This window comes from Mus pahari, chromosome 3 (assembly GCF_900095145.1).
Source record: "Mus pahari chromosome 3, PAHARI_EIJ_v1.1, whole genome shotgun sequence".
NCBI classification, from domain to species: domain Eukaryota; kingdom Metazoa; phylum Chordata; class Mammalia; order Rodentia; family Muridae; genus Mus; species Mus pahari.
Window position 1 is genome coordinate 155155581 of NC_034592.1, and position 25712 is coordinate 155181292.

The window sequence follows — 25712 nt, forward strand, 5'->3', positions numbered from 1 at the left end:
GTTCTCTACTTTGATCGATGGGTTAGGTCACATGTTCACTATTCCTGCTGCCCATGCCCCCTTCTCATAATGCATCTGATTTCAATCGTATGCATAGCCCATTATGCACAGGCATAGATGGCAAGTAGGGATCATCCCTAAACAGGTACTAGAGGACAGAGTTCTGCCTCACTGAGCATGTGCTCAAAACCAGCTCACGCTAGGTCAGTCCTTCTACTCATCATCTCCCAACACACCTCAAGTATGCTTGAATAGAGACAGTCTCAACTTGGTTGTTGTTAGGGGTGGAGAGATCTGTGCTATTATTCAGAGGTGGCATTCTCTGCAGTCTGATGCAAGGGAGGGTTCTATGGACCCTGAGACTTCTAGGTGTGCTGTTGTGGAAAGACACGTGTGTGTGCACAGTCCATATATGCGAAGAAGCTGGGCTGTCAAGTACACTGTTACAAGATGTCTTAGGGTTTCTAATCCTGCACAAACATCATGACCAAGGAAGCAGTTGGGGGAGGAAAGGGTTTATTCAGCTTACACTTCCACATTGCTGTTCATCACTAAAGGAAGTCAGGACTGGAACTCAAGCAGGTCAAAAAGCACAAGCTGATGCAGAGACCATGGAAAGATGTTCTTTACTGGCTTGCCTCCCCTGGCTTGCTCTGCCTGCTCTCTTATAGAACCCAGGACTACCAGCCCAGGGTTGGTCCCACCCACAGGGGCCCTTCCCCCTTGATCACTAATTGAGAAAATGCCCCACAGCTGGATCTCATGGAGAACTTCCCCAACTGAAGCTCCTTTCCCTGTGATAACTCCAGCTTGTGTCAAGTTGACACACAAAACCAGCCAGTACACAAGAGGTATATGTTTGCATGGCCCAAACTAAGTGTGAGTCCCAGGGTACTAAACTGTCACCTACACTTGCTTGCATGAAGACACTAATTCCAAAGACCTTGTCTTGTATGGTCCCATCACAGTTAGCTTCAGCTGTCAACTTGACACAAACGAAAGGGCCACCAAGAAAGAGGGAACCTCAACTGAAGGATTATCTCCATCAGATTGTGGCTATGTCTTTGGGAGATATTCCTTGGCTACCCATTGATGCAGGAGGGCTCAGCCCATTGTGGGCGGCACCATCCCTAGGCAGGTGGTTCTGTGCTGCATAAGAAAAGTGACTGAGCAAATCAGGAGAAGTAAACCTGTGAGCCGAATTTCTCAGTGGTTTCTACTTCTGTTCTCACTTCTGGGCTCCAGTCTTGAGCTTCTATTTTGGTGCCTTAGTTACTGCTCTACTGAGGTGAAGAGACATCAAGACTAAAGAAGGCAACTTACAGAAGAGAGCCTATCATTGGGGATTGCTTACATTTCTAGAAGATGAGTCTGTGACCATTATGACATCAGGCAGGCACGGTGCTGGAACAGTAGCCGAGAAGTTACATCTGAACTACAGTCATAAGGCAAAGTGGGGGAAGGGGAGTGAAAAGGAAGGGGGAAAGGGGGAGGCATGAGGAGGGGAAGGAGGGGAAGGGGGAAGGGAAGGAGGGGAGAGGGAGAGAAAGGAGGACAGGAAGGAGAAGGGAGGTGGAGGGGAGGGAGAGGTAGAATATAGTAGCTAGGAATGGCATGAGCTATTGAAACCCCAAAGCCCACCCCCAGTGACACACCTTTTCCAGCAAGGCCACGCCTCCTAATTCTTCCCAAGCAGTTGCACCAACTTCAGACAAAGCATTCAAGTCTATGAGCAAACGGGAGCCACTCTCATTCAAACCACCACAGCTGGCTTTCTTTCCTAATGGACTGTGATATGAAAGCTGTGATATGAAAGCTTATACCAAATAAATCCCCTGCTCTTCAGGTGGCTTTCGGTCGGTGCAAACCAGACATGTCAGGCCAGGGTACAGACTTAGTCGGGGAATTTGAGAGACACGGACATTCAGAGCAGAGGAGTGGGGGTCATCGACAGGAGGAAATAAAGATGCACTGTGTGTGTGGTCAGCGTCGTCTAAACAGAGACACATGTCAGCAGAGATAAGGGACAAACACAGAAGCGACTCTTTGGAAGGCTTGGGGCCCAGACTTCATGGCCTGGTCACTTCCCAGTGTGACCTGTCAAGACACAACAACAAACTTGTGTCCCCTTGAGAGTAGCGGGCCAGTGGTGGGGACCTCCACAGAGCTACTCTGTATTTTCAATCTTGTGACGGGCTCAAGTGTTTTATTTGTCATTAAAATGAAAGTTTAACCGTGACAGGGTAGTTTTCTGTGGAAAGGAAAGCGACCGGTCCTCCCTCTCAGCACATAAGCCCCACGGCCCTGACTCTCAGCTTGGGGTAGATCTGAAAGCTCGGAGGATGCCCGGGTTCATTGCGCTTCTGTGAGCCCAAGACAGCTTCCACAAGGGTTTAGTCTGGCTTTACGGTTCCAGAGCGTCCTTCACAGAGGAGACAGAACGGCAGCAGGAAGCAACACCTGCCTGAGCCTTCACACCTTGAACAGTGAGCACAAGGCAACAGGTGCCAACAGGAAGTAGTCAAAGCTTTTCTCTCCCACAGCCCGCCTCCCATGACATACTTCCTCCAGCGAGGCCACACCATCTGAACAGCCTCACACAGGGTACCAAGTGTGCAAATGCCCGAGACTATGGGAGACACTTCTCTTTCAAACCATTACAGCCACCAGAGGGTTGTCAGTGTTCCTATGAAGGTCAGGTTCAGGGCTGAGCTCCAGCAGGCAGTGGCCTCAGACTCAAGGCATGTGAATGGTAGCTAGACCAGGGAGGAGGACTTAGGGAACGAAGTATCCCCGGAACCTAACTCAAAGGCTGCAGGAAGCAGCTAGTGTCTTCTTGCTTAAGACGTATATATTTATACTATTTGATAAGCATATTTTTATTTAATGTATGTATTTTCACATATATAATTTAGTTTTTTTGTCATTAAACAGATCGGTGCTCACTGGAAATGTTCTTAATACTGCAGACAATAAATGCACCCAATATTCCACCCATCCTCCCAAGGCTGTCGATACCGGTGGTTTGTATATTCCCCTTTGGCATCTATGCCATTGGTTTAGTGTTAACTTGTTTTGTTTTGTTTGGGGAGTGGGGTTTGAGACAGGGTCTCACATGGCACAGACAGGGTCTCACGTGGCGCAGACTACCCCGCAACTCACTAAGTAGCAAGGGTGACCTTGAACCCCTGATCCTTCTGCTCTTAGCTGTCTCGGCCTGGAACTGCAGGCAGGCATCCAATCCTAGCATCTTTTGCTTTGCAGAGTCTGGGTGTGAAAGGTGCCGGGCCATGGGTGTCTAAGGTGGAGGCTTCCTGGGCCAAGCTGGCATTAGGGGTGTGGCAGGGTCACGGCTGCCCGGGAAGAGGTCTGGTGGGCACATGTGCACAGGGCACTGGGCAGTGAAGCTGGAGAAGAGGCTCCAAGGGGGCCTCCCAAGGTGAAGCTCCTGGACAGGTTTGGAGCTGAGGTGAAGAGGGCCTGATGCTGATCCTAAGAGTAGAGACAGGTGCCTCAGAAGTGGGGCAGCTCTATTTTGTGGGCTTTAGTGGGCCAGTGGGACCTTATGTGGCCAGAGGGCATGTCTGCAGACAAGGGGGTGGGGTCAGGAGGAGGGGGGGGGGAGCAGAGAGCTTTTCAAAGTTATAACCACATGTGAATGACGCGTGAAAAGCTCAGCCAGGTGGGTGCGGGTAAGCCTGATGCTGGCCAAGGTCAGCAAACCAGCTCAAAGATGCCAGAGTCTGGGTCAGAAAGGGATTCTACAGGGTCCAGGGCAGTCGAAGGGACCCAGTTCCAGATCTCTAAAGGATCTGGGAGCAATTCAGAGAGGCTGAGTCACACTCACTGGATGTACAGTGTACCCCAAGAAGGGGGATTCTGTAACCAGAGGGCATGGGGACCAGGCAGAGTCGTCTTCATGAGGAGGAGCAATGGAGAGAAGAGACATACGGTCAGTGTCTGCGTAGGCAGGAAATAGGAACCACACAGACGTCCGCGGGGCCACCGCCCCACAGGCAGGCAGCTGCTTGCTGTGCTCAGTCACAGCGCTCCTAAGTAAACCACAGCAGCAAGCTTATGACATCAGCCTCCCCCTCCCGTCTCACAGGTGTGAACAGGGACTCAGAGGGAGCCCTGTCTTATCAAGACAAGAAGCCCAGCCCTCACCCAGCCACCTCATGCTGGCCGCTGCTCCTCAGCCTGTGCCCCTTCTGTGGTGGCGGCTAAGGATATGTGCTCAGGAGAGGGGGGTTGTCTGAGTTCCTCCAGGACTCCCAGAACCTTGGGAGGATACCTGGGTTCCCTGCCTCTCTCTAGTCACTGGGACAGTATGTGGCTTGGACAAGCCACCTACAGCTAAAGGACGGCCATATCGTGTCAACCCACTGAGTACTCACTCCCTTGCCCCAAATCCGTTGAATCGTGGTACACATGTGGAGAGCACCGGGGCGAAGGGAAGGTGAGGGAGATGCAGATGGTGATGATGATGGTGGTGGTAGTGATGGTGGTGACAGAAGGGATGCTGGTGATGGTGATGATGGTGGTAAATGCGATTTTGGTGCTGTCAACTTCACACAGCGCTCTCTCTGAATGGGGCTCACCTCTGAGTACTGTACATATTAACTTATTGTGTCCTCCCATCCCTTTTATGAGGTTCAAAAATAATTTTCACACATCAGAACCAAAATAGGGGATGGAAACCTTGGAGGCTTATACATGTTCATTCAGAAGCCGATCGAAGTGCCTGGGAGGCTGAGGCAGGAGGCTGGTGAGTTTGAAGCTAGCGTGTGCTATGACACAGGACTCTGTGATATAGTGCGTCAGGGGGGAGTAGGTTACAGAGATGAAGGACAAGCTTTGTTGACATGGGAGAGACACTCACGGGTAAGTCTGGCAAATGTTCACAGAGTCTAGCAAGAAGAGCAGCTTTCTGGGCAGTGCCTCTCCTCTTCCCGTATGCCCTTCCTTATTTCCTAATCTCGGCTGGGGAAAACCGAATGAGCGCCAGCCAGCCACGGACAGGAGACGCTGTGGGCGGGCACAGTGGCGACACTGAAGCAAAGCATCCCTGACTAGCACAGCTGGCCACGGCTGCACCGTGAGGCAGCCCCCGATGCCCCTTGACCTCACAGCCCCAGCCATGCGGGCAGACTGCAAAATGGTTCAAGGTGTCTGTCGCATACCAGGTGCGCCCACTCTGACGCTGCCAACATTGTGCTGTGCAAGCAGGTGTCAAACCCGATGGAATGTCATCGGGACAGCGGATGCCAAGGCCTGCTTGCCTGTTCATCAGGGGCTCGCAGGCACGTCTCCATCTGGGCTCCAGCATTCCAGGAGGACCTGCTCGCTGGGCACTATCAGCAGGCTCCGCCAGAGATAAGCAGCCTTAATGCGACCTGCTAATGGTATTATTTTAGGGACCACTCAAAGGACATGTTGGAATGGAGGCCCGGGCCACCTGTCATTCTTTCTGTCACCGACACCCTACACAGGTCAAACAAAGACCAGCACTTGTACATGGAGGAGGTGGGGGCGTGGGAGGATGCACTGAAGCACTGGAGAGAATTCTCAAGCTGAAAACAGCCCCTCCCAAGAAGCGGCCGGGGAAAAGAATGTGTCCAGAAAGCCTCCGCCTCTCACAACACTCCTGGATGAACAACTCCCACGCTGCAGCCAGGGTAACCGTACAGGGCAGAGGCAGAAGGCTCCTACCACGCAACTCTGTGTTGAGGAGACGTGTTAAAGCCTGCTCAGTCAGACCTCTGGCCGACTCTGGCTTCTGTTACGAAGGGTCAGGGCTCAATTGTGTAATTCTCTGCTTCCTTCGGTGGCTGAAACCATTTTTTTACGCAGCCTAACTGTTAGTTAAGCTGAACGCTCACCATCAAAGGTCAGGTGGGAAGGTGCAGACCTCTGAGCTCACGGCGGCCAGGCTCCGTGCCCCGCCACCCTTCACCACCCTCCCACAGCCTCCACCGAGCTCACGTAAATCGTCCTCGGAGATCATTTAGTCTGTTATTCGTGGCTTGCCTATGGCATTAAACAATGACGTGAGTTTGGGCAAACAGATGGCTAATGTCTCCTTCTTACCCTCCCTAGTCACTTCCTACGAGAAAAATAGCACAGGAAACGGTTCATGTGGAATGAAGGTCTCGGCTCCCTCCGAGCCCATGGTGTGTACACCCGTGAAACTCAGCCCGGGGCCACCAGAGTCGCAGAACAAAATCCCACTGAGTGGTCAAACATTGCATGGCCTGGAAGACCAGCACGGAGGCTTTCTCCAAGGTCACCTGACTGGTTGGTGCAGCACCCACATCTCCCGACTCCCACTGTTAACAATGACATCTAGTCATCCAAACACATCCAGTCAGCAGTGCTGAGTGTGAGCTTCCACTCAGTGACACAGCTCGGATAACATCACTGGTCATCGGCTGCCTGGGCCAGCAAGCCCTGGGGCTGAAAGTTCAGCTCTCTTGACCCCAAGGTTCTTTCACTCGACATTGAGAATCACCATAAGAGCCCGACGGTGGTGGCGCACGCCTTTAATCCCAGCACTTGGGAGGCAGAGGCAGGCGGATCTCTGGAAATTCAACTCTAGCCTGGTCTACAGAATGAGTTCTAGGCCTACACAGAGAAATCCTGTCTCAATCCCCCACCCCAAAACAAACAAAAACAAAATAAAAAACAACCAACAACAATGAAAACAAACCAAAAAAAAATCGAAAAACAAAAAAAACAAAAACCCAAAAAGAAAAACCACAACTCCCCCCCCAAAAAACCAAACCAAACCAAAACAAAAAACCCTCAAAAATCACCATTAACTCAGGTATGGTTGACAAGGTTTGCTGTGAATGACAACAGATGTTCTTGTGCCTACCAAGGAATTCCAAGGGTATCAGAAACTGTGGTAGGACAAACACAGAATTCTCCTCCTCCTCCTCTGTAGGCTAATTACTAGTTTATGTGTTGGGTATTTTGCATGCATGTCTGTGATAAGGGCATTAGATCCGACAAAATTTGAGTGACAAACACTTGTGAGCAGTCGTGTGTGGGTGCTGGGAACTGAACCTGCAAGGACAGCCAGTGCTCACCCTCCTTTTTTTTTTTTTTTTTCTTATTATATGTAAGTACTCCAGAAGAGGGCGCCAGATCTTGTTACGGGTGGTTGTGAGCCACCATGTGGTTGCTGGAATTTGAACTCGGGACCTTTGGAAGAACAGTCGGGTGCTCTTACCTGCTGAGCCATCTCACCAGCCCGCCCACCCTCCTTTTTAGGAGACTTTGTTTAAGCGACTGCACCCAGCTCAGGACAAGCCCCGCCCCACACTCTGCCCCGCCCCCTGCTTTTCACAAGACCCATGCCCACTTCCCTCCACCCACCTCTGAGGATCATAGCTTGAGAAGATCTTCTGGGACCCCTGTGTACACACGGGGCGAGAGCTTGCTGATGTCTGACCTTTTCCTTGATGGCTTATCGTTCTCTGTATTGTCACCTGCAAGAGGACCTCATTTCCTGCTCTTCGAAGCCCGCCATGCCGGAGACACCACCTAAGTTAACTCACAGACTCAAAGATAATGTCCTCGATGAGTGACGTGTGGAAGATGCTCCACTCTAACCTTCGGGCACAGGATCTGTGGGGCCCAAGGCAAAATAAAAACACGGGGCTCTTGTCCAAAGGCAGCCGCAGCAGCAAAATGTCGGGCAACATCCGGGGCCTTTTGGAGGGTGGCGCCTGTGCCCTGAGACCAGATTTGAGGTGGCCCAGGAAAGCTGATAATTTATGGGTTCCGGTTAGCCCTTCCTTTCTATCTGAGCTGATGAGAGTCACGGCCTTGCCCTGCAATGCAGAGCAGTCCGGGGAAGAGACCGGCAGAGTCGGTGCAGTGGGGGCCAGCACGGTCCCCCTGGCCAGGTGCACTGTGCCTCCATCCAAGCAGCTGCAGGGCAGCCTGGAAAGCTGAGTGTTTTCCTCTTCTATTTTTATTTCCTCAAATCTGGAACCAAGAGAGGCCAGCGCCAGAGTGCTGAAGGGCCTGAGCCAGGAGAATGGGGCCCACAGGCCAATAGGAAATGTCTAAAGAGGTCCTCACGCATGCCTTTGGCAGGGGCAGACACTCACCACCCCAAGTGTGGGTCAGGAGCAGCCAGCCTGAAAAGGCTGAGCCCTAGAAGAGACTGAGGCTGGCTGGGGCTGGCAGCACATACTCCCTGGAGGTGCTGTCCATTGACATTGTGAGCGGAACCCCACCAGAGGCATAATTTTATGGTGCTGTGTGCAAATGGTTGTATCTGCAGGTTGTATCTGCATAGCTGGGCCTTGTCCAGGAAGACCACTCATACCTGTGCCGTTTCCACTACAGAAGGAAGCTGGGGACCGTGCAGCTCTCGGGCTTGCCCCGAGCCTGTTCGAGTGCAGAGTACTCGGTGTCCTGAGCAGGTCTCCTCTGTAGAGCAGTCAAGAACAGACCACCCGGAGCCCTTCCCAAGAGTACCAAGGAGCCGGGCGATGAGCAATCCTCTAAAGAATTTGGGGAGACAGGTAACCGTACTACACACCTAACTGGTGTCTTGCAGGGAAGCCTGCATTCAGCATCGCCCCGCAGTTGGGCTTTGCTGTTGGTTGACAGTCTCTGTGTTGGTTCCTGGTATAGACAATGAAGCAGCAGTTCATGAGGCTTTCGAGAATTCTGCCATCTGTCCAGCAAGCCCTTCCTTGGATATGGTGAGCATTGTCCCTAAAGAGAGGGCTTTGTACAGGCAGGGACCAGGTTTCGAAGCAGTGTTTAGAAAGTGCTATGTTGGCCCCAGGAGACTCTGACACTTTTACCTTCCACAAAGACTCTTGCAGAGGAAACGGAGATGATCCCGTGAGAGGCTCCTACGGAGGTACCCCATGGCACTGACACCCCTCCCGGCTTCCACACTGGTCATCAGGCTCAGGAAGGAGAAGGGAGGGACCACGATGGATAAGCTGCTTGTTCAAGGCAACATCATGGGGAGCCTAGTTCAAGGTCATGTCTGGAGATGCAGACCCTCAAGCCTTCTGGAAGCAGGAGACTCCATGCTGAGCTCACGTGCAGTGCAGAAACTCAGCCTGGATTCAGAGACTAGCATACAGGGTTGGGGAAGGGTGCCTGGGTGTCCAGCCATCAATCCCTGCTTCTTAAGCAGCCCTAGGACCTGTTTGACAGAGTAGGCAGCCAAGAGAGGGGAAAGGTGACAGGCTATAGGCTCATCTGGTCTACCACACGTGGCCATAGAGCCTCCTGTATGAACGGGCCAGCTGGAAACAAACGTAAAAGCCACATGCCTGTCCTGAAGCAATGCCAATGGCTTCCATTTTCCTGTTCCTTCTGGGTCGTGGGCACAAGTAGGCATTTGTCTGCCATTTTGAAGATGTCAGCTGACCTCGCCCGTTTGTGGACGAGGCCATTGGGGTGTGGTGGTGACAACAGCCCTGGCACTTCTGTTCAGTTAGGAGCAGCACACAGGGAGGAACCAGGTGGCCCGCTCTGCTGACTGCTCAAGAGAAGCCCAAACTTCTTATTTGCAAAAACATACTGGCAACGGATTAGCGTTTTTAAGATGTGTAAACATCACTGGGGGTGGGGGTGGGGGTGAGAGGCTAAGGCACACATCTGAGAGGCCACATCTGGACCTCCGGCTTGTGGCTCTGGTCTTCAGCCTGGAAAACAGAACAAAGGCTGAGTTGTCGGGACAGTGACAGGAAGGTTTAGAAATCACAGGGGCTGGAATGTGTTAGGAGCGGCTGGGCTGCTGGGTCTGAGTCAACAGGGGAAGAGGGAGCAGCCTGTCCCAAGTATCCCCTGGGATTCTAGAAACATCCGTCAGGTGACCTTCGTGCGCACTTCAAAGATGGATGGAGCCAGATGAGCACCGCCCGGAGCTTGCTGGGGGCCCACTCCTCCAGCCCTGCGGTGGGCCGCCCACCTCCACAGCTGGCCTGTGAGGGCAGCCCCCAACTGCCCGGGTGACGGGCACTGAATGACGCCAGCTGTGAGGCCGGCACTGCTTTCAAGTTTGGGGTATACACCCCCCCTCTTCTCTCTTGTGCCTCTATTTTATTGGGATGACTAAATCTTTCGACTATGTTAGCAGTAAACACAGCTAATTTACCCCCTGCCTCTTTGAAGCAGCTGCTGACAGCTGGGCTGTAATTCAATCAAGGATCTTTGCCATCCAGCCTAGCAAACTCACATTGGCTGTTTGGTTCCGTCTCTCCCGCCCACTCCCGGAGCCCCACGCAGCTGCACCAAATATTGAAGAGCGAGCGCCCACTTCCCCCGGGCCTGGATGATAAACATCCCGTTACAGTAGATCAAGGTCGAGGGTTCTCAGCAGATGAGACTCCAGTGTCCAGGAGTTCAGGGGGGAAAGACACAAATACACACATGGGTCGGACAACCAGAACCAAATGTCTCCTTTTATTGCAAAGTCAAACCTCTTCTTACTCTATTTATACAGAATTTTCACTAAGGGCCACTTTATTCGACAGCTATGGGTACATCAGTCCAACTGTTAATAAATAGTCTTAAATAAGAAAACAAACAGACTGAAGGAAATCGGCTTTATTGTTCTCTGTGAGGAGCCTTTGGAAAGAGCTTCAGATGGAAATAAATAATTTCTTTGACTTGTCACAACTATTTACACATTTAAACGTACAAAAGACACTGGCTGCAGGCAGGCTAGGGCTTTAAAGTAAAATGTATACCACGGGGGAGTCACACAAGAAGCCCCAGATCTGCAAACACACAGAACAAATTACAAGAAGAAATGCCCTTCCCCCACATCAATCGGGCAGAGTAGAAGCTGCAGCCCAAGCTACTGAAGAAGAAAAACTAAAACAGAACAGAAGAGAGCCCAGTGTTTCCAGGGACACAGACATGGAGAATTGGTTCCTCACCTGACCAGAAGCAACATAAGTCCTGCCTGGCTAACCTCATTCTTTGTGTGGATGCAGGAAACACTGGCAGACAGTCTAACCCTCTGCATTTGAAGCTAGGAGCCGCTGGGGCAGCTGGAGCACTGCAGACCCAGGCAGAGAGGCCTTGTTTGAGTCATAACCAACATCCCACCTCTGAAGCAGGAAGCGTGGTTGAACCTAAGAAGCCAGTACAGCCCTGTTCTGCCATCTCGGCCACAGAGGGGCCAGAGGGGCCTTGTTTGGGGGACCGTGCCCTGAATACCCTGCATCCCCCTGTGCTTCCTCAGGCAGTGCCCACTGTGCTTGTTAGCGTTGCTTTTTCTCGTGGATTTCCTATCACAGGGCAGGAATGAGGGCTGAGGGGCTGGTAGGGCCATTCCAAAGTCTACATGCGTTTCAGGTGTGTGTGTGTGTGTGTGTGTGCACATGCGTATGTGTCTGTGTGCGTGCCTCCCTCCACCTTCATCCCAACACCATTTGAGGCCACGTCCCTCACTGGCCTCTTCTGAGCAGACACCCTACTTCTCTTCCCTACAGGGTGGATTTGGGCAGGTTTGGTAAACACACACAACGAAACGGAAAGGAGGGCCTCTCCATCCTCCACAGCCCCGGCTTCTGTTTACGAAGTCAGAATAAACCAAGACACGGGGATAAATTGTTTAGGAAAATATATCTGTAACATCCTAACTGTTTTCATTCATGGGTTTTATTGTGACATTTTATTACAGGGACTTCTGCTTGGTTTTCCCTCAGCACAGACGTAAGCGCCCACCCTGGCTATGCCCTTCCTTCTGCTGCAGCTGAAGGCGGCTTGCAATTACTCCTCAAAGACTCAGAGCACCAGGGGCCATGTCGCCAACGGACTCTTCCCTGGAAGACATTTTTCCTGCTAAACGTTTGCTGTGGTAGCTGGTAGGATCTCGTCTGTCACGTGCCGGAAGGAAAGCACGCTCATCAGCCGCCTGCACGCTCAGGTGTCTAACACCTTACATGCTTCCTGTTGGGGAGGTGAGGGGTAGGCTCAGGAGAGGTCGGTCTGTTGGCTCCTCGCCAAGGTGGGCAGTGAGAGACTTAGATGGTGAGACATCACGGATCTGGAAAGGTGTGGCCCTCAAAGGTCAGGGTCTCAGGAAGAGCTAGTGGCAGCCGCAGGCCCGGACCACCATGTTCCTGTACTTCTTCAGGATGACATTAGAGCTGTCGTCGAAGTAGAGGACAGAGATGGCGTTGAGCTGGGTGGGCGCGCAGCAGGGCTTGGGTACTGTGTCTGGGTTGATGAAATGAACCTGCAAGCCACCGACAGGGATCGTGGTGAGAGGCGGCAAGGCCTTCTGCATGCTTCTAGATTTCTCTAAAAAACATCTATTCTCTGGCTAAGATGACCATAAAGGACAGATGTGCATGTCTAATGACCCAGCTTGGCTCAGGACTTGCCTCCACCCTGCAGACGAGGGAACGAGGGTGCCCAGTCTTCTCCATGCACCCGTCTGATGTGGAGGAGACAGCTGGAGCTCCAAAGAGGCTCTGGAGCATCCTCCCTGACTCCTGCCCGTTCAAAAACATGCTCTACTTTAAGGGCTGGGTTTGGAGCCGTAGTAGGGTACTTGCCTGGTACTCACAAGGTCCTAGGTTCAAATCCCAGCATCACAACAACTAGAAGTCTGCTTTTGCTCATGGGCACCTATGTGCCCTGCAGAGTAGGAGCTCAGACAAGGGAAAAACTGAAGTGTCCTACTGGTACCGGGTGAGAACCATTGAATAGCAAGGTAAATCGAGAAATATTGAGTTCTTCTCCTGTGTTACTGGTTTGAGACAGGGGCTTTTATATCTCAGGGTTGGCCTTGAACTTGCTGTATAGCCAAAGATGATCCTGAGTTTCACATCATCTAGCCTCCCCTTCCCGAGCACTGGGCTGACAGGCCTAAGCCGCCACAGCCATCTGAAGGTTCAAGTTCAAAGCTGGAAGAGAAAGCTATAAGCTCTGAGCTGGGCCTGTGGCTCTAACAAACTACATCTGCCTCTTGCAGGAGAGGACCAGGAGCCAGCAGGCAAGTCTTATGGGAACACAGGGTGGCAGGCTGACACCCAAGAGGGTTGTTCCCCAGAGGAGGGACCCAGTGTGAGGCACGGTGACTGTCCCACCAGGAGAGGATCCAGTCCTTTAAAATTAAGGACAAATACAGAAATAAAAGAATTTTAGGGTCCAAGATTATACATATTCATCTTTATACCATTACATGTCAAACAGTTATTTCAGCTTTATATAAAGCAGGTACCCACAAGAGTCATCAGACACTGGGACAGACAGCTACTCAGGTTCTGAGGCAACAGCAGGAGAAGCCACTCATACCCCCCACTGGCCACACCCCCAGGAGGCACCCACCAGTGTCTGGACGATGGCGTGGTTGGTGGCATTCATGTAGGAGTTCAGAGGGAAGGCACACTCTCCCTCACAGTAGTAGGCAGCATAGCCTTCAGGTGCGATGATCCAGTCCTGCCAAGAGAGGGGAGTGAGGCCACACCTCAGTGAGACTATGCAGAGGGCCCAACTAGGGTCCTACCCTGTGTGTGGTACCTCTGTGTGTCCCACTCCTGTGTGGACTTCCTCCTCATGTCCAGTGGACACAGGCTCAGGCTATGCTCTCCTGACCTTTGGGGTTCCCTGCAGGGCCAAGGAAGGGAGCGTGATATTTTGTGACCCCAGCAGAAGGAAAAGAAAAAGGACTCAGGGTCTGGAAGGGACATTCTTGTGTCGCATCAAATGGACCAGAGGTGGCATAGCAGTAGGGAGTGAGACGTGGTCAAAGACCACACCTAGAACCACCCTGTTCTTGCTCCGGGTGGCATGCCTCAGCTTGCTCCCAGCTGTGTTCATGTTACAGCCTCGACCTTGCATTCTGGGCTTGGATGGCTACAATCGCAGCCCAACACACTACCCTGAACTACGTTAAATCATTTTAAGTCTTTCTGTCGGTTTTTGTTTTGCATCTTCTTTGTATGTACGGTTTCAGAGTGGTCTCCGTGGGCGGCATCATTTTGCCCCACTGCCAAGACGGGCCGTGTCTGCAAATGTAAACCAAGCTCCCCTGCCTGGTGCACCTTCTTGAGCAAGAGGCTAGTGACCCACTATGGCTCAGGTAATCTAGACAGGGCATCCGCTGAGCTCTGGAAATTTTGTGTCAAGCTGTTCTACAAAAGTGGCACACTCTAGGGACTGTAAGCAGGGGGCTCTTGCCAGGGAGGATTGGACGCTGCACACAGGAGACGCTTGTCATGTGCAGAGCTCACCCCACCACGCAACCTGCTTGACACCTGATCTTAGTCACAGACCAGGACAAAGGGCAGACAGAGAAAGCGGACTCTCCAAGGCTGGATTTGCACATAGGGCCTTATGTATGAGAGGCAGCCAGCCATGAGGTAGGACTAGGGTATGCATGAAGTTCAGACTTCAGAAGGGTGGTGTAGCGGGTGGTTCCTGATGCTTTGATCGGGAATCTGGTTAGTGATGCTGAAGGCCCTCGCACCCAATTGGTTTTTGATCTACCAATAAAGATGCCAGTGGCCAATGGTTGGGTGAAAAAAAAAAAAAAAAAAAAAGAGGCAGGACTTCCAGGTCCCTGCAGGCTAGGAGAGAGGAGAACAGGGGAGATCTTCCAAAATGTAGGCGGGGAAGGAAAGCAGCCGGAGAGCTTGGGCAACCTGACCAATGGGCTTCACAGAAGGTAACGGAGCAGCTAAGCTGAGGGCAGATTTAGAGGTGTTGAGCTGGAGGTGAAGGTAAGGGCATGTTAGCCACAGGAGGGTTAGAAGTGCTCGACCAGGGCTGGAGAGATGGCTCAGCAGACAAGAGCACTGACTGCTCTTCTGAAGGTGCTGAGTTCAAATCCCAGCAACCACATGGTGGCTCACAACCATCCGTACTGAGGTCTGATGCCCTCTTCTGGTGTGTCTGAAGACAGCTACAGTGTACTCACATATAATATCTTTAAGAAGAAGATGAAGAGGAGGAGGATGTGCCTGACCATTGAGCTAAAAGCATATTAAAAACAAACGTGTGTGTGTGTGCGTGTGTGTGTGTGTGTGTGTGCGTGTGTGTGTGTGTGTGTGTGTGTGCGCGCGCGCACACACACACACACACACACACACGTATTTCATCTACAGATCCAAGGGAACTAGGGTGGTGGCTGGTAGCGCCCTCTGCCCAGATCTTAAAGCAGAGTTGAAACTACATGCTACGGTGGTACTTCAAGTTCTGGCCCACGAGTCGATCACGCTGCGGGTACACGGCACATCATGGATGTCCTCATACATTCAGCCGAAGTCCTCCTCTGTGGTTGGGGCTCCTGGCTTCTGACGTCTCACAAAGACAAGGACTGTGGGCTGGGACTGAGTTGTTAGAGAGCTTGCCTAACATGAAGGAAACTCTGGGCTCCATTCCCAGCACAGCACAAACTAGGCATGGTGGCACACTCCCAAAATCCCAGAACTCGGGAGATAGAGGCAGGAGGAATCAAAGTACACAGTGAGTTTGATGCCAGCCTGGGACATATGGGACCATGTCTCTAGGGGGACAAAAGACAGGAACTGTGACACACTGTTCCAACAGGGACAGCCCTGTGGTCAGCAGGGACAGAGCAAGGCGCAGCGTATGGCGATTCAGCTGTCCTTACCTGCCAGCCCAGGTCTCGGAAGCTGACGTACAGCTCGTGTTTCTTGCAGGCCTGCCTCTGGTCACTGCTGCTGTTTTCTGCACAGGCGAGAAGGCGAAGGAGGAGAACCCAGGGAGGAGAGAGAAGTACACATGTTCAAGTCCCTTTGGATTTGCAGTGGGAGAGCAGCCACTGGATCCAGGGCATGAAGGGCAGCGATGACTCACAAGCTGCTTTAGGACCTGTGAGCCCCCAAGGTCACCTCCACCCTTTAGAAGAGGCCCCCAGACCCACTCAGACGTATCCTGCTTCCAGAACACTCTGCCTGTGGAGGTCCAGCAAGTCAGTTCCAAGATGCTCATGCACCTGTCCACAGTTGGGGTGCAGAGCCAAGGATGGGGACAGAAACCAGAGTAAACCCCACAGCCCCCAGCAGCAACTGCCAAGTTTCTTTAAGGAGCAAGAATACTGTGCTTGTGTTTTCCAGGATGGAAGTGTGTAGCATTTGCGCCAAAGGCTGCACTCTGTAAACACTGTGGAAGTCTGTCTTTGTCCATCCATCCTTCACGCACAGCTATGGAATCTTTTCTGTCCTGAAATTGCACAAGTGGTTGGTACTTAATGCCTTTCCCCTAACCTGAGACTCCCAGGGCCTTCCTTCACCTGTCCTTGCCCAGAAAGCCCAGGCCCCTGGTCTACACTATAGAGCCCTACAGGCCAGGTGCCCGAGTGCTCAGGCATTTCTCATGTCCCAGCATCCTGCAACTATCTAAACATGATTACTGCTCCCTCTGAACCCACTGACAGGCTACCAGGCGTCTGGTGACAAATGACACATTCCCCCAGAGCCCACTTCCCAGGATGCACAGGAATTCCACCTGCGTAGCTCTGAAGTCAAGAAGAGTGAGCACAGGCCAGTCTTTCTTTAGCACAGGAAGGTCAAGGGTCAAGGCACCACCCCAACACAGTCCACAGAGCCTGGACAACTGGTCTACCTTCCAGAACAGCTATGGACTGGATATCTAAGGTACCGCTCACCTCTGCGCCATAGCTGGAGGCTACAGCTAGCACTACCTACCCGACAAACCCCACTCCCCTCTTCCTGCAGGAGCAGAGAGGGCTGTGGACTACCTCCTCAGGCCAGGGTGAAGCAGCCTGAGCTAGATACAGTTCTGAGTAGGCTCGCCGGGACCAGACCGCCCCCAGCCCCCAGTCCCGAGTAAGGGTGGATCCTGAAGCAAGATATGGGGGGAAAAAGTACAATGGTTATTAATGACGTGAAGGGAACGGGTAAAATCTTAGTGAAGGTCTTTGGTTTAGTGTTGGCAGCCAGCTGTGGACATGCTGCGGGGGATGGGCCCTGCTTATCCTATCTGGGGTTGGAGCTGCCCTGGGAGAAGGTTGTTGGGATGCCCCAGCAGGTCCTTCTTAGCAGGAAAGCAAGGGAAGGGGATAGAGGAGACACCTAGCTCCCTTACCCCTAATCCTGTTCCACTCACCCCACCCAGCACAGAAGAGGGCCCGTGAGCAACAGGCAGTGCAGGCCACCAGCTACTGAGCGGCTACCTCGGAAAGGCCCTGCCTGGGACAGATGCTCAAACTAGCTTCCACACCCAAGGTTCAGCTGGAGGAAGTGGCCAATTACTAGGGTGGTTGGGCTGAAGGGGACAAGGGACCCAGGTTCTCCACTTATGTCTCAGGAGCAGCTGGAACCCGGAGGCAGGGGTGGAAGACAGGAATGAGACTTTCATGCAGAGGCATGCTGGGACATGTGTCCGCAGCCGGACACATAAAGGATGATGTGTGTGCAAGAAAGGAGCCAACTTGTGTGGCCCGTCATGTGAGGTGTGAGCACTTCAAAGGCACTGGGCACACGCCTACACACACGCACAGGCTGCCTCACTAGACCAGGGTGGGGCCCCAGTCCTGAGTTGTTGGGGTTTTTTTGTTTGTTTGTTTTTTTTAATGTTAAACTTCCAGGCAGGGTTTGGAAGAAGTTAAAACGAGAGTAGGGTAGGGAGTTGAAATCTATGGGAGTAAGCAGATTCCGAGCTAGATCCAGATGGACTAGCTGTCATGTGAGGGAGCATCCCAGAGTTATGGAAGTGGGCACTCTGTGGGACACTGTGGGGTGGTCAGCCTCCAGTCCCCAGTGTCCCTCTCATTCTGGAGGCAAACGTCTGTCATAGATCTTCAAGATCCACGTTGCAGATCTACATGACAAGGGCGGCTTTGCTGGGATGGGACATTGTCAGCTGAGTTGGCAAAGGCCTCTGGGAAGTTTCCGATTCTGAACGGAGCCCTCCTTCACCCCGGGCTCTACCCATCATTCTCAGAGCAGCCAGCATGACCTCACACCTACGCTGCACGCAGCCTGAAGCCATCAAACTCCCACTTCTGCTTCGGAGGGATTTCAGACTCCGAGATGAGACTCTCAAGAGAATGTCCCTCCCACCCAGGGCTTCAGCTGCATCTTCTCTCCCAGCCACGTCTTAAAAGGCTGGTGAGAGAAGTCAGAAAAGCTAAGGCATGAGACTGTGTGCCTTCGGGGTGCATGGGCCTCAGGAGTGGGGAGCAACCTGGCCTCACTCAGAGCTCTCAGGTCAGTTCCCAGGGGAAGTATTTCTGTACCCCTGGAATGAGCTGAGTTACCCAGCCACCACCCCCACTCCTGGGCCTGTCACTGCATACAGATGAGGGTGACAACCACACCCCAAATAGCTTCTATAGCCAGGCGGAATTCCAATCCCAGCATAAACAAGGCCCCCAAATGTGAAAGAACCCAGTTTTTCACTTGGGGGCTCACAGACCCCTTTGAGGTGCCTATAAATGGCCCCATCTGGCAGAAGAGAACACTTATGAAGACTCTATTCACGACCCATACAGGCCACTGGCAGAGGACAGGCAGTGACTCTGTGTTCAGAACAGCAGCTGCTTGCAGGCAGTGCCTCGCCCACGGTTAACATGTTTTACTGTGCTGTCCTGAGCGGTCCCATGTTGGGCCTGGGTGCTGAGGCAAACAGACTCTGCAACTTATTTAAACAAGAAAAACAGGACTGTCAGTCTTCACACCAGAAGCTGTGACCAACAGGTAATTTATTTGTGCCTATAAACAATGTCATCTAGGAATCTATGTCAGAAACATCACGAGCCATCTGTCACACCAGACGAAACTCTCTCACCTGGGCAAGGAACAATGAAGCTCCCAACAGGGACAAACAGGCACAGTGACCCTGGTCCCGGTCATTGGTCATGCACCTTGTGTAGGAAAATTGCTACACAGAAGGACTCCACCTGTCCCCTGGCTCCAGGTTCAGACCCTGCCTGTCACCTTCAGCTCTCTGCAGATCAATACTAAAACTCACCTAGATCTACATTTGACAACTCTGTCCTGACCAGTCCAGAATTGGTCCTGAGACTCCTTGAGTCCCTGCAGAGACTTTCCCCATGGCCTCTCCAGCTTGGCCTCTCCAGTGTTAGGGGAGCTTCGGGGAGCAGCACTGCCTTCTTCTGAGTAATGAGCACTGTGTAATGAGTGTGTTACATACAAAACACCACACTGCATGTGTGCACGGTGTGCCAAGAGCTTAATAGTTTACTAGTTAAGATTGGAATAAAACCCGTGATTGGAAGTGGCCATGTTTACCAAGGCAAAGGGGTTCTTGGTGAATTAAAGCCAACGAGACAGGCATAGCCTCTTAATCAATACATACTTCTCCCTACCCACTGACGTCTACACAGGGTAGACATCACTGGGGACAGCCTAGAACCAGTAAGTCCAACCGCCCCTGCAGGCTACTTTCCCTCTTCAGAAATAAAATGACTAAGGAAGAAGCCATGTATAATGCAAGTAGACCTGTAGTGGAGGAGTAGGAGGGTGTGGGTCAGGTAGAGGAATGGCCTAATGGTCTCACACTTAATTCTAAACAGCCCAAAGTCCCTTGTGGGTTTCCTCAGAATCCCGAGGGCAGGAGTTGGAAGACTGAGCCGGCTTAGGGCCCTCACAGGAAGGCCTGGTTGGTTTGTGTCCCTTGCCTTGCTTCGGGGTCACTGGAGCCCTGGGGAAGCTATACACTGAACAGACACGTCCCAGGTCACAGGCTGATGTGTCTGGAAGCATCTGCAATGAGCTGGTCCCTTCTGGCGGCTCGGACCTACCTGCCACACTGGCCATCCTCAGGGCCTCTTGGTTCTTTGGCGTCTTGGAGCGGTTTTGGCTGCGCTGCTTGCCCCCCGTGGACCGGATGCTACGGAGATGGACCTCCGTGGCCTTGAAGAAGGCCACCATGAAGGGTTGCTTGTTCTGGGGTCCATGCCGTCCAATCAGGCCTGCCAACTTGGGGTTGATGCTCTGCCCTGCAGGGGAGGTATTCATTACACAGAGGCCCAAGAGACAGGGACAGGCTGGGGGACATGATTCTATTCCCATTTGCAAACCATTCACGCACTAGCTGTTCACTTATTCAACAAGGACTGTCTGGGCTATTCCAGGAGCTGTCTTACAAGTGTCCTGGTCTCTGGTGAACCCTGTGGGGCAAGGGGCAGCACACAATCACCCCGTGGTGACCCAAACACTAAGCAAGGAAAGGGGAGCATGTGAAGTCAGGCCAGGACCAGCAGGGAGAGGGGGGGAGGGGACGTTGTCCCAGGCTAGTGAGTCGGTCACTTGGTCAGCCAGACTTCAGGGGATGGGAAAGTCACTGCTAGGAAGTAAGTGTGGCTGCCAACAGCCTGATGACAATGGAGAGGCCACCAGAAGGAAGATGCGGTGGCAGTGAGGAGTGAGCCCCCAGTGGGAAAGGTCACTACGGGTGTAGAGCACAGCACAAATAAAGGCCTGGTGGAACTAATGGAGGCTGGAGTCTAGGAGGGTGAGAGCCTGCAGAGAGAAAGAGAGAGAGAGAGAGGGAGAGAGAGAGCGACAGACAGACAGACAGAGATGACAGCAGACAACAGGCTATAGGCACCGATACCTCTAGGCCAATGGAAGTATTTTGCCTGAACAAGGACTTTGCAGGTGTAAGCCCTTGAGACACAGCCAGGCCATGCAAGACAGGCTTCACGCCAGGCGCCAGTGGCTCCGTGAAAAGGGAGAGGCCACACGTCACCACGGATGCCAGGAGACGGAGCTGCCTGAAGTCGGGGTAGGGAGGCGCTTGGCCAGTGACACCTGGGTACAGGATTTCTGTGTTTACGTGGGGACAATAAAGCTCTGGTACTTGGTAGACAGCAGCTTGTGGAACTTGGTCATGATGGCCAGAGTGGGACAGGAACAGACTGTAGAAAGCAGAGGGAGGGACTAGGCTGAGAACCTCAAGTATTCTCTGCGACGACCTTGGGCTGGCCCTGAAACTAGACTGCAGGTTGAAGGACAGAAGCCAGAGACTGGGCAGACCTAGGAGCGTGCCAAGGGCCAGCCTGGGGCAGTGGAAGTGAGCCTAGTAGGGCAGGATCAGATTCTTGGTTACCCACCTCCAGACACCCTCCAGTTGGCCCCTCACTGCTGCCTGCTTAGCACTGGGAAGCTGTTGATTTCAGTTTTCCGTTTGGAAATAGAGTCACATGAAATCAAAGTGTGGGGGGGGTGGGGGGTGGGGGAGAGGCAGGCACCAGGGTTGGTCGTATATGCCTGTCATCTCAGCTGCTCTGGAGGTTGAGGCAGGAGAATTTGAAAGTTCAGTTCACGTCGGTGACTGAGAGACACTTGCCTCAAAAATATAGAGGACTTGGGACAGGATTTAGCTCGGTGTAAGTGTAACAACACGTGGGTTGTGAGCGCCACCCCAGCATCACACACACACACACCCAGAGACAGAGAGAGGTACAGAGACAGAGACAGAGACAGAGAGAAGCATGTCCCTAGAGGTTCCGTTTTCTCCAACGGGAATGCCACTGTGATGAGTTTCCGGCCCAGAAAATGGCAGGTTTTGCTGTGGTTTGAAGAGAACTGAAGGAATTCTCTGGAAGACATGGGTAAAGGGACTGAGAAAAGATAGTCCTGTGAGACTGGCACCTGCCTGCCCTCAAGCCGTGAAGGCTTTCCGAAGATGGGAAGGAAACCCAGTCAAGGGGCTACAGAGTGGAACACGGGAGACAAGGGTTAGGGCTAGGGTCATGTGGCCAGTAGGAGGTCCCAGCGGAGGAATGGACAAGACTTCCTGGGTCGCTGTTCTCCTCGGTATAACAGACCCCTCCTCCCACATGGTACAGTCGTGCTCAGTTCCGTTTGAGGGAATTTGAGGCTAGACAAACATGACAGTGGTGCCCAGGTCCCCTCTCTCTTCTACTGAGAGTCCAGGGGACGCAGCACCGTGCACAGGCTCCCCTAATTAGGAAATGGAAATCCAAGAAAGCCCGGGAACCCTGAAGCCAGAGTTAGAAGATACAGAAAAGAGTGCCCAGGATGTGACGGCCAGTCGTGATTACCAATGGAAACAAACCTCTGGTTATGTCTATGAGAGAGTTTCCAGGCTGGGTTAGCAGAGCTGGGAGGACTAGCCTCAAGCCGGGGTCTTAGCCCATGAGCTGGGATCCAGGGATGAATGAAAAGGAGCTGAGCATTCGTGTCTGCTTCCTGGCTGTGAACGCAGTGTGCCCAGCTGCCTCATGCTCCCGATGTCCCAATGGACGGTACCCCGGAGCCATGAGACGCACCAGACCTGTGCTAAGTGCTTCTGTGTGTTTGTCTGTCATCTTACTGGGAAAAACAACTCACGCCCAGGTCCTGCCTGGGCTGTGCCAAGGCCCTGGTGATGAGCATGCTCTGTGCGTCTCCCTGGTGATGAGCATGCTCTGTGCATCTCCCCGGTGATGAGCATGCTCTGTGTGTCTCCCCGTGGAACAACAGCGATGAGATCCTTAGAAACAATAACCATCCCATCGGGTGACGAACACTTCAGAGCAGCCACCTGCCTAAAAAAAAACCGTGCAACCCAGAGAGCAACAGAACTCAACCAGAGGAGGCTCAGGGAAGGGTGTGCTTCACCAGTGCAGCTACCACACCCACAAGTTCAGTGACAGAGCCAAGGCCAGCAAAAGTGATGGTTGGAAGTCACAACAGCTAGTGTTCCCCGGGCAGGTCTGAGACAGGGAAGCCCAGTTTCCAGTGCCTGGCAGTTAGAATGGTTTTTTTAGAGTTTGCATTTAAGAAAACACATTTCCCAACCCCCACGATTCACCTTCCCCTCCTTTCGGCGTCCGTCTCTCCTGCATTCTTGAGCAGGGTCCCCCCCAGTTCATCCATCTATAACGAGAGTGAGTCTATAAAAGAAACCATTAAAGCTGGGCCCTGAGGAATTGCACTTCCCCCCTGGAAGGCTTTTAGGACAGAGTAAAAATGCCTTGACTCAAGGCCCCATGCCTCTCTGGACCCCTTAAATCCAGGTGCCAAGCGTGGCCCCAGTCCCTGAAGCCCTTCTGACCTGCTGTCCGGGGCCAGAGGCTGCCAGCAAACCCACCTCCACCCGCCTCAACCCCTGCTTAGAGGGAGCCAAAACCCACACTTGCCACCAGCGGCCCGCACAGCCTTGATTTCTTCCCGTGTAAACTGGATGAGGCCATTAGTCTCACATCCCCGTGTCCCTAGTTAATGGCACGCCATTCACCCAGGCAGCTTTGCCGAAGCTCAGTCTGCCCTGGCCTCAGGGCTGGGTGGCAGGCAGTTTGACGAGAGGCACCTAATCCTCCAGTATAGTTGCTGTCACTGCCCAGAGGTGAGACGTGACCCAGTTCAGCCAAAACATGGAAGGGAGAGAAGTTTCTAGAATTTTTTCAGAGAAACTGCTAGAAATTTCTAGAAAACTCACTTGCTGTTCTCATGTTCAGAAGAAACCTATTCCCAGCAGTGCAGAAGCTATCTCCATGTACTGGCTCCAGGGAAACCATGTTTCCAAACGAGGGCTCCTGTGGAAGGACACCTCAGAGAGGGGCTCCTGTGACACAGCTGTCACTGGGTCAAGCCAGCCTGCAGCCTACATTCTCACGCCAACCATTGCTGTGAATGTTCCAGATGACTAGGTCTAGAGTCTGAAATTACCACCATGCACACACCAGAGGCTGGCGACAGAGAACATGGGCACAAGGGCTGGCCCCCAGGAGCAAAGGCATCTTTCTTATCGTGGAACGTGGGGAAAGAGTTGGGATTTCTGTGTAAAAGGCTGGAAGACAACCCAACTACATTCGACATCTTCGGAAGGATTTAAACACACCCCATTGAGGATGACAGCTAAATTTAGGATCAGAGACACAGCTTTGGGAGTGGCTGTGAGGTACTTTCCCGAGAGGCTTAGCTCAAGAGGAAGGACCGCTGAGAATGTGGTCCCACACAGAGAGAGACAGGGTGGGCTGAGCACCAGCATTCGGCTCTCCCTGCTTCCTGACTGCTGAGGATGCCCTGTGACTGGCTGCTGGAACTCCTCTGCAGAGACAGACAGGACCCCCACACCATGAACCACAGGAAGCCCCTCGTTTTCATGGGTGTTTTTGTCACAGCTATGTAGCCAATACAGCCCACTCCGCACTCCACACACTAGAGCGCACAGCTGTGTTCTTACTGATAGCTGGGAGCAGAAACCACAGCGTGGCATGTGGGAGCATGGAGGAGACCCTGGGTTTGTGGCCAGCACTGATAAATGTTACATCAGGACGCCATGACCTGTTAGATACAGGTATGCATATATATATTCATACACATATACACATAGGCACACATGTACTTGATATAAGAGAGTCTCACTACATGGCCCAGGTCAGCCTTAAACCCAGCCCCATCCTCCCTCCTCTCCTCCTAGGGGCTGGGCTTGGAGGCGTGAGCCATCATGCTGTATTGTTTTTGATACTGAACAAGGGGGCAGTCAAAAAAAGGGGTAATTACGGGAATTTCTTTCCCCGAGAGATGCTTCAGCATGGCAGTTTCAGATAATACTTGTAATTATTTGTTTTGATTATCTGTATTTAAATATCCAGCAAGGTTACTGAAATGAGGCATGGGGTAGAAATGGGTAAGTTCATTAATCTAGGCAGAAAAAAAAAACCCCACACACACAATACTTCAAACCATAAAGTCTGTCTTTGGCAAAACTAGAAAATATTTCTATTTTAGCTGAGGGTTAGCTGAATACGTGTTTTTCTCCGTGCTCATGGATTTGCCTGTCAAAAGGAAAGTCTGGGAAATAAGGAAGCAGGTTGCCCCAGCTGAATAGGAACTTCAGAAAAATAAACACTGTCGCTACGCGCAGGACGGCGCTGAAGCAGTCGGGATCAATCATCGGCCACTCAAATTTAACTGGCATCAACCTGCCTGCCTGCCTGGAAGTTCTGATGAGGCCAGGCTCCTTCCTGGGACTCTGCTGGCCCTCTTTGTTGCTGCTCCCCGGTTTTGAGACAAGGTTTCATGTAGCCCAGGCTAGCGTTAAATTCATTATATAGCTGGGGCTGGCCTTGAACTTCCTGTCCTCCCGCCTCTACCTCTGGAATTCAAGGCGTGCACCACACAGCCCCTTTACGAGGTGCTAGAGATCAAACCCAGGACTTCAAACAGGGTAGGAAGTCTCCACCAAGTCACAGCCCGGCCTGTTGATTTTATTCCTTTTAAAAGTAAGAAATAATAAAAAATGACTTTTTAGAGGTTGGGTTTTTTTTTTTTTTAAAATAGTGTTGCAAATATGCATGCCGCCATGGGTGTCAATTCCTGCAACAGCCAGCTGAGTCAGCACACACACACACACACACACACTCACACACACACACACACACACACACACACACACACAGCCTCTTCCAGTTCTCAGCAGGAGGCTGCTGCTCTGAGAGGTCACTAGGCCACCTACTATGGTCTGGGGAATGTGTATGTCAGAGGGAGCCCATTGCTGCTGGCACTGCACAGACCCTAGGCACCCCCACTAGTTAGTTATGCAGTTTCTCCGGTCACTATCCTGATCCATAAAGTGCAATTTGGGGTCTCACTGGGATGCTACCACATTTTCTTGACACATCACATGGACTTACCACTCTTCTGCGCTAACTTGTCAATCAATCCAGATTCTTCCATGAAACCCAATGTTTGTATTATTTGCCCTTTTCATTGCTGAGTAGTATTTCACAACACACACACACACAC

At 52.2% G+C, this 25712-nt stretch overlaps 1 protein-coding gene across 1 annotated transcript in view; it reads right to left on the reverse strand.

The window, feature by feature from the left end:
- Positions 1–10418: 10418 nt before the first annotated feature.
- The window catches only part of Bmp7 (bone morphogenetic protein 7), a 71570-nt gene continuing 56276 nt past the window's right edge, over positions 10419–25712 (reverse strand). The window contains exons 4-7 of the mRNA XM_021192867.2: positions 19754–19951; positions 15617–15693; positions 13330–13440; positions 10419–12232 (exon numbers count right to left, since the gene is read on the reverse strand). Of these exons, the coding sequence (XP_021048526.1) occupies positions 12083–12232; positions 13330–13440; positions 15617–15693; positions 19754–19951 (536 nt within the window). The 3' untranslated portion in view covers positions 10419–12082. The remainder of the gene's footprint in view (positions 12233–13329; positions 13441–15616; positions 15694–19753; positions 19952–25712) is intronic.